We start from the raw sequence: 10,766 nt of genomic DNA, 5'->3' as shown, positions 1-10,766 counted from the left end.
TCCAGCTCTACACCTTGTTATCTCAGATTCTCCAGCATCGGCAGTTCCTACTATCTCCATTTATTTTGATTGGTTCTGATTTGGATATTGCTAAGCAGTTTAACTGTAGGTTTTCCAGGGTGTGCTCTCCCTGTATACTGATCTATGAATTCTCTTAGTCAAATTAGGTCAAGTGGGGCTCTTTTGCTGCCTCGAGTCCACATTCCTGTAGCAACAATAATGGCTTACCGGCCCGGATCCTGAAGAAAATATTAACTGTTTGGTTGAGGCTTGACTTTGTTTTGGGTTTAAACGGTGCGCTGGCTTAGTACTTCTGTTCAGGATATGTCCTGAGTGAGGCTATACAATTGCCTTCACTCATGTGGTGTCCCCCAAGCTCAGTTGGCCTGGTGTGGGTGTCCACTTCCACCAGCATACCCTGTAACTCATTAGCTCCACTTGTAGCATTTTCTGATGACAAAACCATTAGTAGTGCCTGCTTGAAGTCTGGTTGGGCTTCAGCTAGTAGGTGCTTTTGCATCATCACATCATTAATCCTACATAACAAACAGCGTCTCAGCATCTCATTAAGGGTTAAACGTGGGCCGGCATGGTGGCTCAGTAGCTAGCACTGCTGCCTCTCAGCGCCAGGGACCCACGTTTGAATTCACTCTCAGGTGACTGTCTGTGTGGAGTTTGCACATTCTCCCTGTATCTGTGTGGGTTTCCTCTGGATCTTCCCACAGTCCAAAGATGTGCAGGTTAAGTGGATTGGTCCTGGGAAATGCAGTGTAGGAGGGGGTGAGACTGGGTGGGATGTTCTTCGGAGGGTTGGTATGGACTTGTTGGGCTGAATGGCCTGTTTCCACACTAGGAATTCTATGGAGAACCTGATTCTGAATCCATTGTTTAATTTCACACCGTGTAAAAAGTTGAGGAAAATGATGCAAGAATTCTCACATCTCCTTTGCTACCATATCTATCCTAACCCCTGGTGGAAAGAATTTTAGTAATGTAGGATCATTGGAATTGAAGGTAATGTTTGGTGCCTTTTAATCCCACATATTGACTATCATCTTTCAGAAGGAGCTGTAATGAATTGACCTTTTATCCTTGTTTTCTACTGCATGTCGACACATGTATTTCTGATTATGGCTTATGTGCCAAGCTGATGGATGCAAGAATCAGGTTTAGAGGTTGGATCTGTACCTGAGAAGGCTCCAAGTCTTCAGAAACTGCCTTATCTTGTTCAGTCTCTGCCTCAGGTGTCACATTCTGTAAGATAAAAATCAGCTCAGATTCAAAACCAGGTCTTTCTGGCACTTGAGTTCCTTTATATGTTAGTGTGGATTATTAAGTCATTGTACAAGGAGATTATAGTGCCTTATCATTCAACTGTTGAAGAATTTCATTTATCTTTCTATTGGGCCCATTGGTACAACTCTTTATTATGCTTTTAGAATGTACTGTAGCATGGTATTTATACTGAGGCACATTTATTACTGTCAAAGTGGGTTCTAGGACGTATAATGTAGTGAGAAATCATTTTTAAAAGGACTAGGTCTGTAATACTTAACAGTTCAGAAGAATGTGATGGTATTTCATTGAAGTACAGAACAAAACAGTTAAAGGTCTGACATTGTGGTTGCTGGACGGGCATTTTCCATGTAAAGGTATCTAGATTTTGGGCCATAATCCTAGAATAAAGAGTTGGTAATTTAGGGCCGAAATATGGAGAAATGTACTTCTCAAAGCGTTGTGGATATTTGGAATTTTTACCCAGTCAGCTATAGATGTTCAGCCAGGGACTACATTCATGATATTCATCAATAGATTTTTGGATACTGGAGAAATCAATGGACAGGAGGATGGCAGAGGAGTTAGGTAGTTGAGGTAGATGATCAGCAATGATCTTATTGAATGATGGAGCAGACTTGAAGGGCTAAAAGACGTACTCAAGCTCCTGTTTCATATGTTATTTTGTCATGGGTTAGAATGAAAATACTGGGCCATCAAAGCCCCTCTGCTCCTGGTGGAGAATTTCAATTGACTAGAAGACAGAGAATTGGATGTGAAGATTAGGGCGTTGGCTGCCCACTCACGAAATGCTACAGCCTCCTCCACAATTGATACTGCACTTCTGTAAGATGAGGTACTGTACTGGGAGAAAAGTCTCACTCAGTGTAAATGTTTCATTGAGGCAGTAGCATTATTTAATCTGTCTCCACTTCTTCAGTTTAGGATTAAAGCTATTAAAGAAAAAATATATTCTTATATAGATATGACAAATATTAACAGAAAGCCAGGATACCATTATTTATAAAACATTAAACTGTTAGACCGTGGGCTGAAGCTTTCTTAAAATCTAATTGATATTCTCTACTCCAATCTTGTCAATGACAATTTACACCGAGATTTCCTGTGATGCCAAATATAAACTAAAATGATAAAATGAGCTAAAATTATTACAAACATGTTTAAGAAAATATAGATTCTAATGCTATCAAAAAATCATTTAAATCTGTACCAGTAAAGTGCAGGTCTCAGGAGTGAGTGATTATTAAACAACATTAACACAGAAATAATGATTGTGAGATCCTACTGGGCAAAAGGTTTGGGTGTAAGTGTACACCCCCTCAGAACAGGCCTGAATATTGGAAACCAGCATTATCTAACCTTTAACACCAGGCAATCTAGGGACTGGGGAAGCGTCAAAAACTATGAAATTAGCTCAGTGAGATATCACTGGTCATGACTCAGGGATTGATCAAAGAAATTTACCGATTGCAGCGTTTTGATGAAAGAGCAGCATAAAGTCATGGTTCTTACACTGCAGCATGCTGGAGATTTTTGTTTGCAGACCACAAACTAATTTGCACCTCCAGCATGGAGCTGCACCTGATGGGAGCTTACATCAGGAAGTTCGGATCGCTAGGAGTTTCTATTCCATGAGCCTATCTCTGGAATTCAGTGGGTCCTGCAGTATTTTCTAATCTAGATTGTGGATTATACAAAGAGAACACTTGTTTTGGAATTGCAAAATATTGGACATGCTCATGGTGCAATCTCGAGGGATCTCAAAACATAATCCGCTACATGCATTAAGTTTCCAGCTTTCTAGTTTTGGGATGAATAAAGCCGAGACTTGATGGCAAATATTTAACTGTAGTGAGCAATTAATACAACTTAAATCTAACCTAGCGGTCAGGAAATATTTACATACCTCAGTGCTTTCAATCTCAGCATTTATGACTGGCTCCTGCATCTCAGGCTCCTTAGTCTCCTTATGGGGAATAAAACAGGGGATTTATTTAAATTTAGTGTGGAATGGTAGAATGCTGCAAAACAGAAGCAAGCTATTCAGCTCATCAAGTGTGCACTGGTGGTTCTACTCCATCAATCTAATTCCACTTTCCTGCTTGCTCACCATGTGCTTTATTACAGTATTTCTCCTTTTCAAACATCTATTTGGTTTCCCTCTTGAAAAACAATTTGTGGACTTTACCTCAGCAATGGCCTGTACCAGAGGACTGATGATTCCAACCAACCTGCCCATAAAATAATTTTTACCAATTGCCCTTTTGCAAAATCCTTTGCTGAGTTCAAAAGGTTTAGCGCTCGCTGGAGTATGGTTAAAGGAAGTTTCTAACTGAACAAAATCTATACCAAATGCACAATAATCATCCAAAAGAATATCTATGTCCCTTCTCCTTTCATGCATAGTTTGATAGCATGCAAGTCATGTTGCAGCTATGTAAAACATTAATTAGGCCATTTTTGGAGTACGGTGTGCGGTTCTGGTCACCACCCTATACGAAGGATGTGGAGGCTTTGTAGAGGGTGCAAAAGAGGTTTCAAAGGATCTGAGACAACAAGGTGTAGAGCTGGATGAACACAACAGGCCAAGCAGCATCAGAGGAGCAGGAAAGCTGACGTTTCGTGTCTGGGCCCTTCTTCAGAAATGGGGGAGGGGAAGGGGATTCTGAAATAAATAGGGAGAGAGGGGGAGGCGGATAGAAGATGGATAAAGGAGAAGATAGGTGGAGAGGAGACAGACAGGTCAAAGAGGCGGGGGTGGAGCCAGTAAAGGTGAGTGTAGGTGGGGAGTTAGGGAGGGGATAGGTCAGTCCAGGGAGGACGGACAGGTCAAGGGGGCGGGATGAGGCTGGTAGGTAGGAGATGGGGGTGGGGCTTGAGGTGGGAGGAGGGGATAGGTGGGAGGAAGGACAGGTTAGGGAGGCGGGGACAAGCTGGGCTGGTTTTGGGATGCGGTTGGGGGGAGGGGAGATTTTGAAGCTTGTGAAATCCACATTGATACCATTGGGCTGCAGGGTTCCCAAGCGAAACATGAGGTGCAAAGTATGTTGCCTGGATTAGAGTGTAATACCTATAAGATGAGGTTGGATAGACTTAGATTGTTTTCACTAGCACTTTGGAGTCTGAGGAGCCTTTGAATTTGAGGAGGATAGAAATATATAAAATCATGAGAAGCATTGATAGGGTGAATAGTTGGGGGTTTTCCCCCAGGATGGAAATGTCAATTACAAGAGGGCATAGGTTTAAAGTGACATCGGAGAAGTTTAAAGGAGATGTGGGAGGCAAGTTTTTATACAGAGGATGGTAGGTGCCTGGAAAGCACTGCCAGGGAAGGTGGTGGAAGCAGATATGACAGCAACGTTTAAGAGGTATTTAGACAGACACATGAACAGGCAGAGATTAAGGGGATACAGGCCACGTGCAGACATAGAGGATTAGTGTAGAATGGCACCATGGTCAGCGCAGACATGGTGGGCCAAAGGGCCTGTTCCTGTGCTGTACTGTTCCAGGTTCTATTGGAGGCAGAGTCAAGAAGAGGCATGTGAATAATCTCCAACATCAGGGGTTTGCGTGGTAAGAAAACACTTGGGCTTCTCAACCTGAAAAGATATCTGAGAGATGCTCTGATATTATTACAGATACCAAAAGGTTAATCAATACTTCATAGTGAGTTGTTAGAACTAGGAGAATTGTGGTGGGGATTTGGATCCTGGGTTCATGGGCTGGGTTGGAGACTTGAGGATGTTTTTGAAGGAGATAGAAAGCTCTTTTGGAAGGGAAATTGACCTCCTTGGTGTAGGATATTTTTGGGGTTCCAAGATGAAAGCGGAGATCTTTGATGGAACAGTGGGAGGGTCAGTAGAATCAGACTCAAGCAGTGGAAGTGTTTTGGATAATTGGGTTGGGGGAAGGAGAAAGTCCTCTGGTATTGATCCTCTCAGGGGAGACTGGAGAAAGGATCAGAGAAATGGGGTGAATAAGTTTAGTTAAACTCCTCAAGAAGGTTGAATTGAGATTAGAAGAGTGGGGATATGGGGCATTGCCCAGGCTGATTCCAGCAGGGAATTAGGAAGGTAGCTTCTGTTTCCACAAGGCTCAATATACCTCAGAGATAGTGAGAACTGCAGATACTGGAGTCAGAGCCAATACACAGCAGGTCAGGCAGCATCAGGAAAGTCAACATTTTGGGTTGGGGCCCTTCATCAGGACTGAGGAAGGGGAAGGGAGCTGGGAAATAAATAGAGGGAGGAGGGGTGGGGCTAGTGGAAGGTAGGTGGGATGGTGAAATGTGGGTGCAGGTAGGGAGTATTAGGGATTGGTCAGTGGGAAGGGTGGTGTGGATAGGTGGGAGAGAAGATGGACAGGTTGTGTCAGGTCAAGGAGGCGGGGATGAGAGGGATGGTTGGACATGGGATGAGGCTGGGGGTGGGGAGATTTTGAAACTGGTAAATTCTATGTTTAGGCCATTGGGCTGTAGGCTCCTGAGGCGGAATATGAGGTGCTGCTCCTCCAGTTTGCGGGTGGTGTCATTGTGGCACTGGAGGAGGCCCAGGATGGACATGTCACCCAGGGAATGGGAGAGGGAATTAAAATGGTTGGCAACCGGTGGAGGATGTACAGGTCAAATTTGGAAAGTTTGTTTTGGGGCTTGGATGGAGATGATGGGGGAGGTGTAGGGGCAGGTGTAGCACTTCGTGCGGTTGCAGGGAAAGGTGTTGGGGGTGGTGGGGTTGGTGGGGAGTGTGGAGTGGACGATGGGGTCACAGAGTGAGCGGACCCTGCAAAAGACAGATAGGGGTGGGGAGGGAAATGGCTTTTTGGCAGTGGGGTCGGGTTGTAGGTGGCGGAAGTGACAGAGAATGATACACGGATGTTGGTGGGTATGTGAGGACAAGGGGGTCTCTGTCTTTATTTTTGTTGGGGGGGAGGGGCTTTGAGGGCAGAAGTGTGGGAAATACAATTTGGACCAATAGAGGGGGAAAAGTTGTGGTCCTTGAAGCAGGAGGACATTTGGGATGTGCGGGAGGGGAATGCTCCATCTCGGGAACAGATGCGGCAGAGGCGAAGGAGTTGGGAGTAGGGGATCGCATTCTTGCAGGAAGGTGGGTGAGAGGAGGTGTAGTCCAGGTGGCTGTGGGAGTCGGTGGGTTTGAAATAGATGTCAGTGCTGAGGCAGTCACCAGAGATGGAGACAGAGAGGTCCAGGAAAGGGAGGGAGATTTCGGAGATGGTCCAGGTGAATTTGAGGTTGGGGTAAAAGGTGTTAGTAAAGTTGATGAACTGTTCAAGCTCTGCATGAGAGCACGAGGCAGCACTGATACAGTCATCGATGTAGCGGAGGAAGAGGTGAGGATGGTGCCAATGTAACAGCGGAAGAGGGATTGTTCCCTACAAAGAGGCAGGCACAGCTCAGAGCCATATGGGTGCTCATAGCCACCCCTTTAGTTTGTAGGAAGTGGGAGGAGTTAAAGGAAATGTTGTTGAGGGTTGGAGGATGTGCAGGTGAATCCCTATCAGATTTGGAAACTTTGTCTTGGGCCTTGGATGGAGGTGAGGGGGAGATGTAGGGGCAGATGTAGCACCTCCTGCAGGGTGCCAACCATTTTAACTCCCCCTCCCACTCCCTGGGTGACATGTCCATCCTGGGCCTCCTCCAGTGCCACAATGACACCACCCACAAACTGGAGGAGCAACTTTTCATATTCTGCCTCGTCCAATGGCCTCAACATAAAATTTACCAGTTTCAAAATCTCCCCAACCCCTGCATCATCCCATGTCCAACACCCCCCTTTCATCCCCACCTCCTTGACCTGACACAACCTGTCCATCTTCTCTCCCATATATCCACCCCTTCCCACTGACCAATCCCCACCACTCCCTACCTGCACTCACCTATAACCATCCCAGCTACCTTCCCCAGCCCCGTCCCTCCTCTCTCTATTTATTTCCCGGCTCCCATCCCCCTCCCCAGACCTGATGAAGGGTCCGGACCCGAAATGTCGACTTTCTGTTCCTCTGATGCTGCCTGACCTGCTGTGTTCCTCCAGCTCCACAATATATAGACTCAGGAGACCTGACTGCCCACATTTATATCTCAAATGGGGAAATACAATGAAGCATGCAGCTTCCTCACAATATTTAAAATTTCAGTCTGGTTTGGAGTCGGCTCGTGGCCTATCTCCCCATTCTGGCATCATGTAAACTAGAGATTGGCAGTGGGGATGGGAATCAGATTATTAATACACTAAACCCTGTTTTTATTCTGGAGGCAGGGACGAGTTAAATGTCCCCATGCAATCCTACAACAAAGAAGATCATTCAGCCGATTGTAACTGTGCACATCATATTGGAAAGTGGCGGCTGTGTGAGCACTCCATCCTGCTATTACAGATTCTCAAACACTTGAACCCGTGGACATAAACTCAGCTAGAGAGAAAGCATTCATAGAATCACTCAGTATAATATACTCTGCAGGTAGTCAGAGAAAATCTGACAGATTAATTCAATTTGATCTGCAGAAACACACATGATTTAAAAAAAAAACAGCATGTAACAAAGCCAGAGTTGAAATGTATTGAATCATTGTAAAACAGAAGCCTCATCAATGCGTTAAATGTAGCCCCTACTTCCTTCTTTTCTCAAATCCTGCATTACCACCAGTGCTGGTTCAGACTTGGCACACAATAAAATCAGCGATAAACTATACACAACGGCTGGAATATCCCTGTCCATTTTTTTTTTAATAAGATGACCAAGTATCTCTGACACACAAGAAACAGTTCCATTTGCATAGGACTATCGGTAGGGATGAGATTTGGTCAAAGATATTTAACTTGAGCAGATTATCTACTCTTTTGTCCAGCTATTGAGGTACTATTTACATACCTCAGTGCTATCAGTCTCAGCACTATCAGCTGGCTTCTGCACCTCAGGCTCCTTAATTTCCTTGATGGGGAGAAAAGGGAATTATTTTAACTGAATGTCCCTCAAGTATCGTATTTTAAATTTAGTACTGTTAAGTATTAGAACATGATGCGATTTCTAGGATGGTTAGTTGGTTAAGATGGTTTTTCTGAGCGGTTTCAAGCAATGGGTTTTTTATTTTATAAACATGACAAAATGATCACAGACAAACAACACGTCAATACTGAGATGAACTCTACTATCTACTAAACAGCACAATGATAGGCAGTGCATCTTTTGAAAACATGAACATTCAGACTATGAATTTGTACCAAGACAAAACCACTGTGATTATGCTTAAAAACAGAAAGTTCTGTAAATACTCAGAATATCTGATGAGAATCTGTGAGAAAAGGGAGAAGGGTAATGACCTGGACTATTCCTGAGCTCAGCCAACCCAGAATGGTGGTCAAAACTCAACATCAGGACTTCTGTTCTTACTCCTATTTTGGCAATTTTCCCTGACAGAGATAAAAATGTAGGTAGCCAATATACACACAACATATCTATGCTCATGTCATGTGCTAGTTCTGGTGTGCAAGCTCCAGCAAACCTCCATGCAAAGTTGAGGAACAGGATCTCATTTTCCACTTGGGCACCCTGAAGCCTCTAGGTCTCAACATTGAGTTCAATAACATTAGAGCCTGATCACATCATTCCATGCTTTTTACCCAACCCTCCATACCCTGATCCTGTCAATGGCATGAGTTGCTTTTAGCATAGCCGATCCAATCTCACCCACTCCTAGTCCTATTATCACATTACTTGGGACACTTTCAGCTTAGTCTATCCATTCTTTCCTTCTCTTAGGACTCATCATCACATTTTCAGGCTCTCTTCTGACCTGGCTAACTATCAAGAATCTCCTTGACTGCCTAACCTTTTCATAGCTCCCTCTCACTGGGCTCTATCTCCACCTACCCACTCATTCCCCTGTCCCCCACAATACTCTCTTCAGCATAAGTACCACTTTTGCTCAGCTGCTATCAGTTCTGACGAAGAGTCACCAGAATCAAAACATTAGACTCTGCTTTCTCCCCACAGATGCTGCCAGAACCGCTGAGTTTCTCCTGCGATTTCTGTTTTTGCTGAAACAAAATATAGGTGGGAGGAAGTAGAATGATGAACAGCTATCATCTGAAAGCAAAAGCAAGGAAATCTCTGATGGAAAAAGCAAAACTAGTAATGAGAGGGAAATGTGTGAGTAGAGGTTACAATCTGAAATTGCTGAACTCAATGTTGAGTCTGGAAGGTTATGAATTAAGCGCCTAAATGAAAGATGAGATTCTATTCCTTAAGCTTGCAATAAGCATTACTGGAACACTGCAGGAGGCTCAGGACAAAGAGATGAGAGCAGGTGGAGTATTAAAATAACAAGCCAGTGGAAGCTGGGCGTCACATTAGCAGACTGAAAGGCAATTTCTGCAAAAAAGGTTTAACAATGAATTCAACCATTTCAGACTGTAACCATTTTGTTTTTTTTTTGCTGGTTTTGGTTTTATTCTCACTTTTTTCATGTTTCCGACGATAGTAGTTCATCATTCTGACATTCATCCCCCATCTGAGCACACCTTCTGTTTCCTTGCTTACCCCATTACCCTGTACTACCAACCATTTTGTCATTTAGTCTCCTCCAGCTGCATCCCAGCCTTTCATTTGCTTAAAACCTACTACATCTCTAACTTTACCCAGTTCTAATGAAATATTAACTCCTTTTTTGTCCACAGATGGTGACTGACTTGGTAAGTATTCATAACATTGTTTTATTTCAGAGTTCCAGCCTCTGTGGTAATTTCCTTTAGGACTAGTGAGGCAGTTACTCAGAGCATCAGCCTGTTATACCATGGAACATCATGGTGTAGCCCTATGGTTCGTGGACTGTTGAGTCACGGTGGAGTGAAGGGGATATGTCCCAGTACGGGTGGCACTCGGGATATCTGTGCTTCTAGTGTCAGGCTTGTCATTTAGGAAATGCTATTATATATCAGTTCCTTCTACACTGGGAAGTAAAGAAAGAAAATCAGAGGGAATGTCATTCCCAGGCTACACACCATTGTTCCTCTTTCTCCTCTTTGTTGACAGGGGAATAACATAATAAGTTGTAAATGAATGCTAGGATAAAATAAAAACAACTCTGAACAGAAACATTTCCTGGATAAAGGAGCAAACAGTCCTTTAAGCTTGTCCAAAGTGCTACTGATGTCTTAAGTATGTGTCTATGTTACAACCATGCACAAATACACAGACAGACATCAACATACACACATATACAATTGTATAAGACATATACAATATTGCATGTAGCAGCACACGTCAGAGATATAGTGTTTTATGCTGGGTTAGAGAACAGTACAGACAAATTAACAACTAAGTACTGAAAATATATTTGGTATTACACAAGTTATGTCTATAATACCAGGCCCATTGCTGTGGTTTAGGCATTCATTTCTGGAGTCATTTAAATGACAGAAGCATACTTACAATTGCAGTCAGAGAATGAATACTTA

General features: G+C 43.6%; 1 protein-coding gene across 1 annotated transcript in view; it reads right to left on the bottom strand.

Annotated features, from left to right (window-relative positions):
- amph (amphiphysin) overlaps nt 1-10,766 on the bottom strand; it is a 199,362-nt gene that overhangs the window by 10,643 nt on the left and 177,953 nt on the right. The window contains exons 17-19 of the mRNA XM_048595638.1: nt 8,182-8,241; nt 3,203-3,262; nt 1,189-1,254 (exon numbers count right to left, since the gene is read on the bottom strand). Of these exons, the coding sequence (XP_048451595.1) occupies nt 1,189-1,254; nt 3,203-3,262; nt 8,182-8,241 (186 nt within the window). The remainder of the gene's footprint in view (nt 1-1,188; nt 1,255-3,202; nt 3,263-8,181; nt 8,242-10,766) is intronic.

Source organism: Rhincodon typus, chromosome 4 (genome assembly GCF_021869965.1).
Source record: "Rhincodon typus isolate 14 chromosome 4, sRhiTyp1.1, whole genome shotgun sequence".
Lineage (NCBI taxonomy): Eukaryota > Metazoa > Chordata > Chondrichthyes > Orectolobiformes > Rhincodontidae > Rhincodon > Rhincodon typus.
Note: the sequence above shows the minus strand (reverse complement) of the source record. Positions and strands in the feature narration are given on the sequence as shown.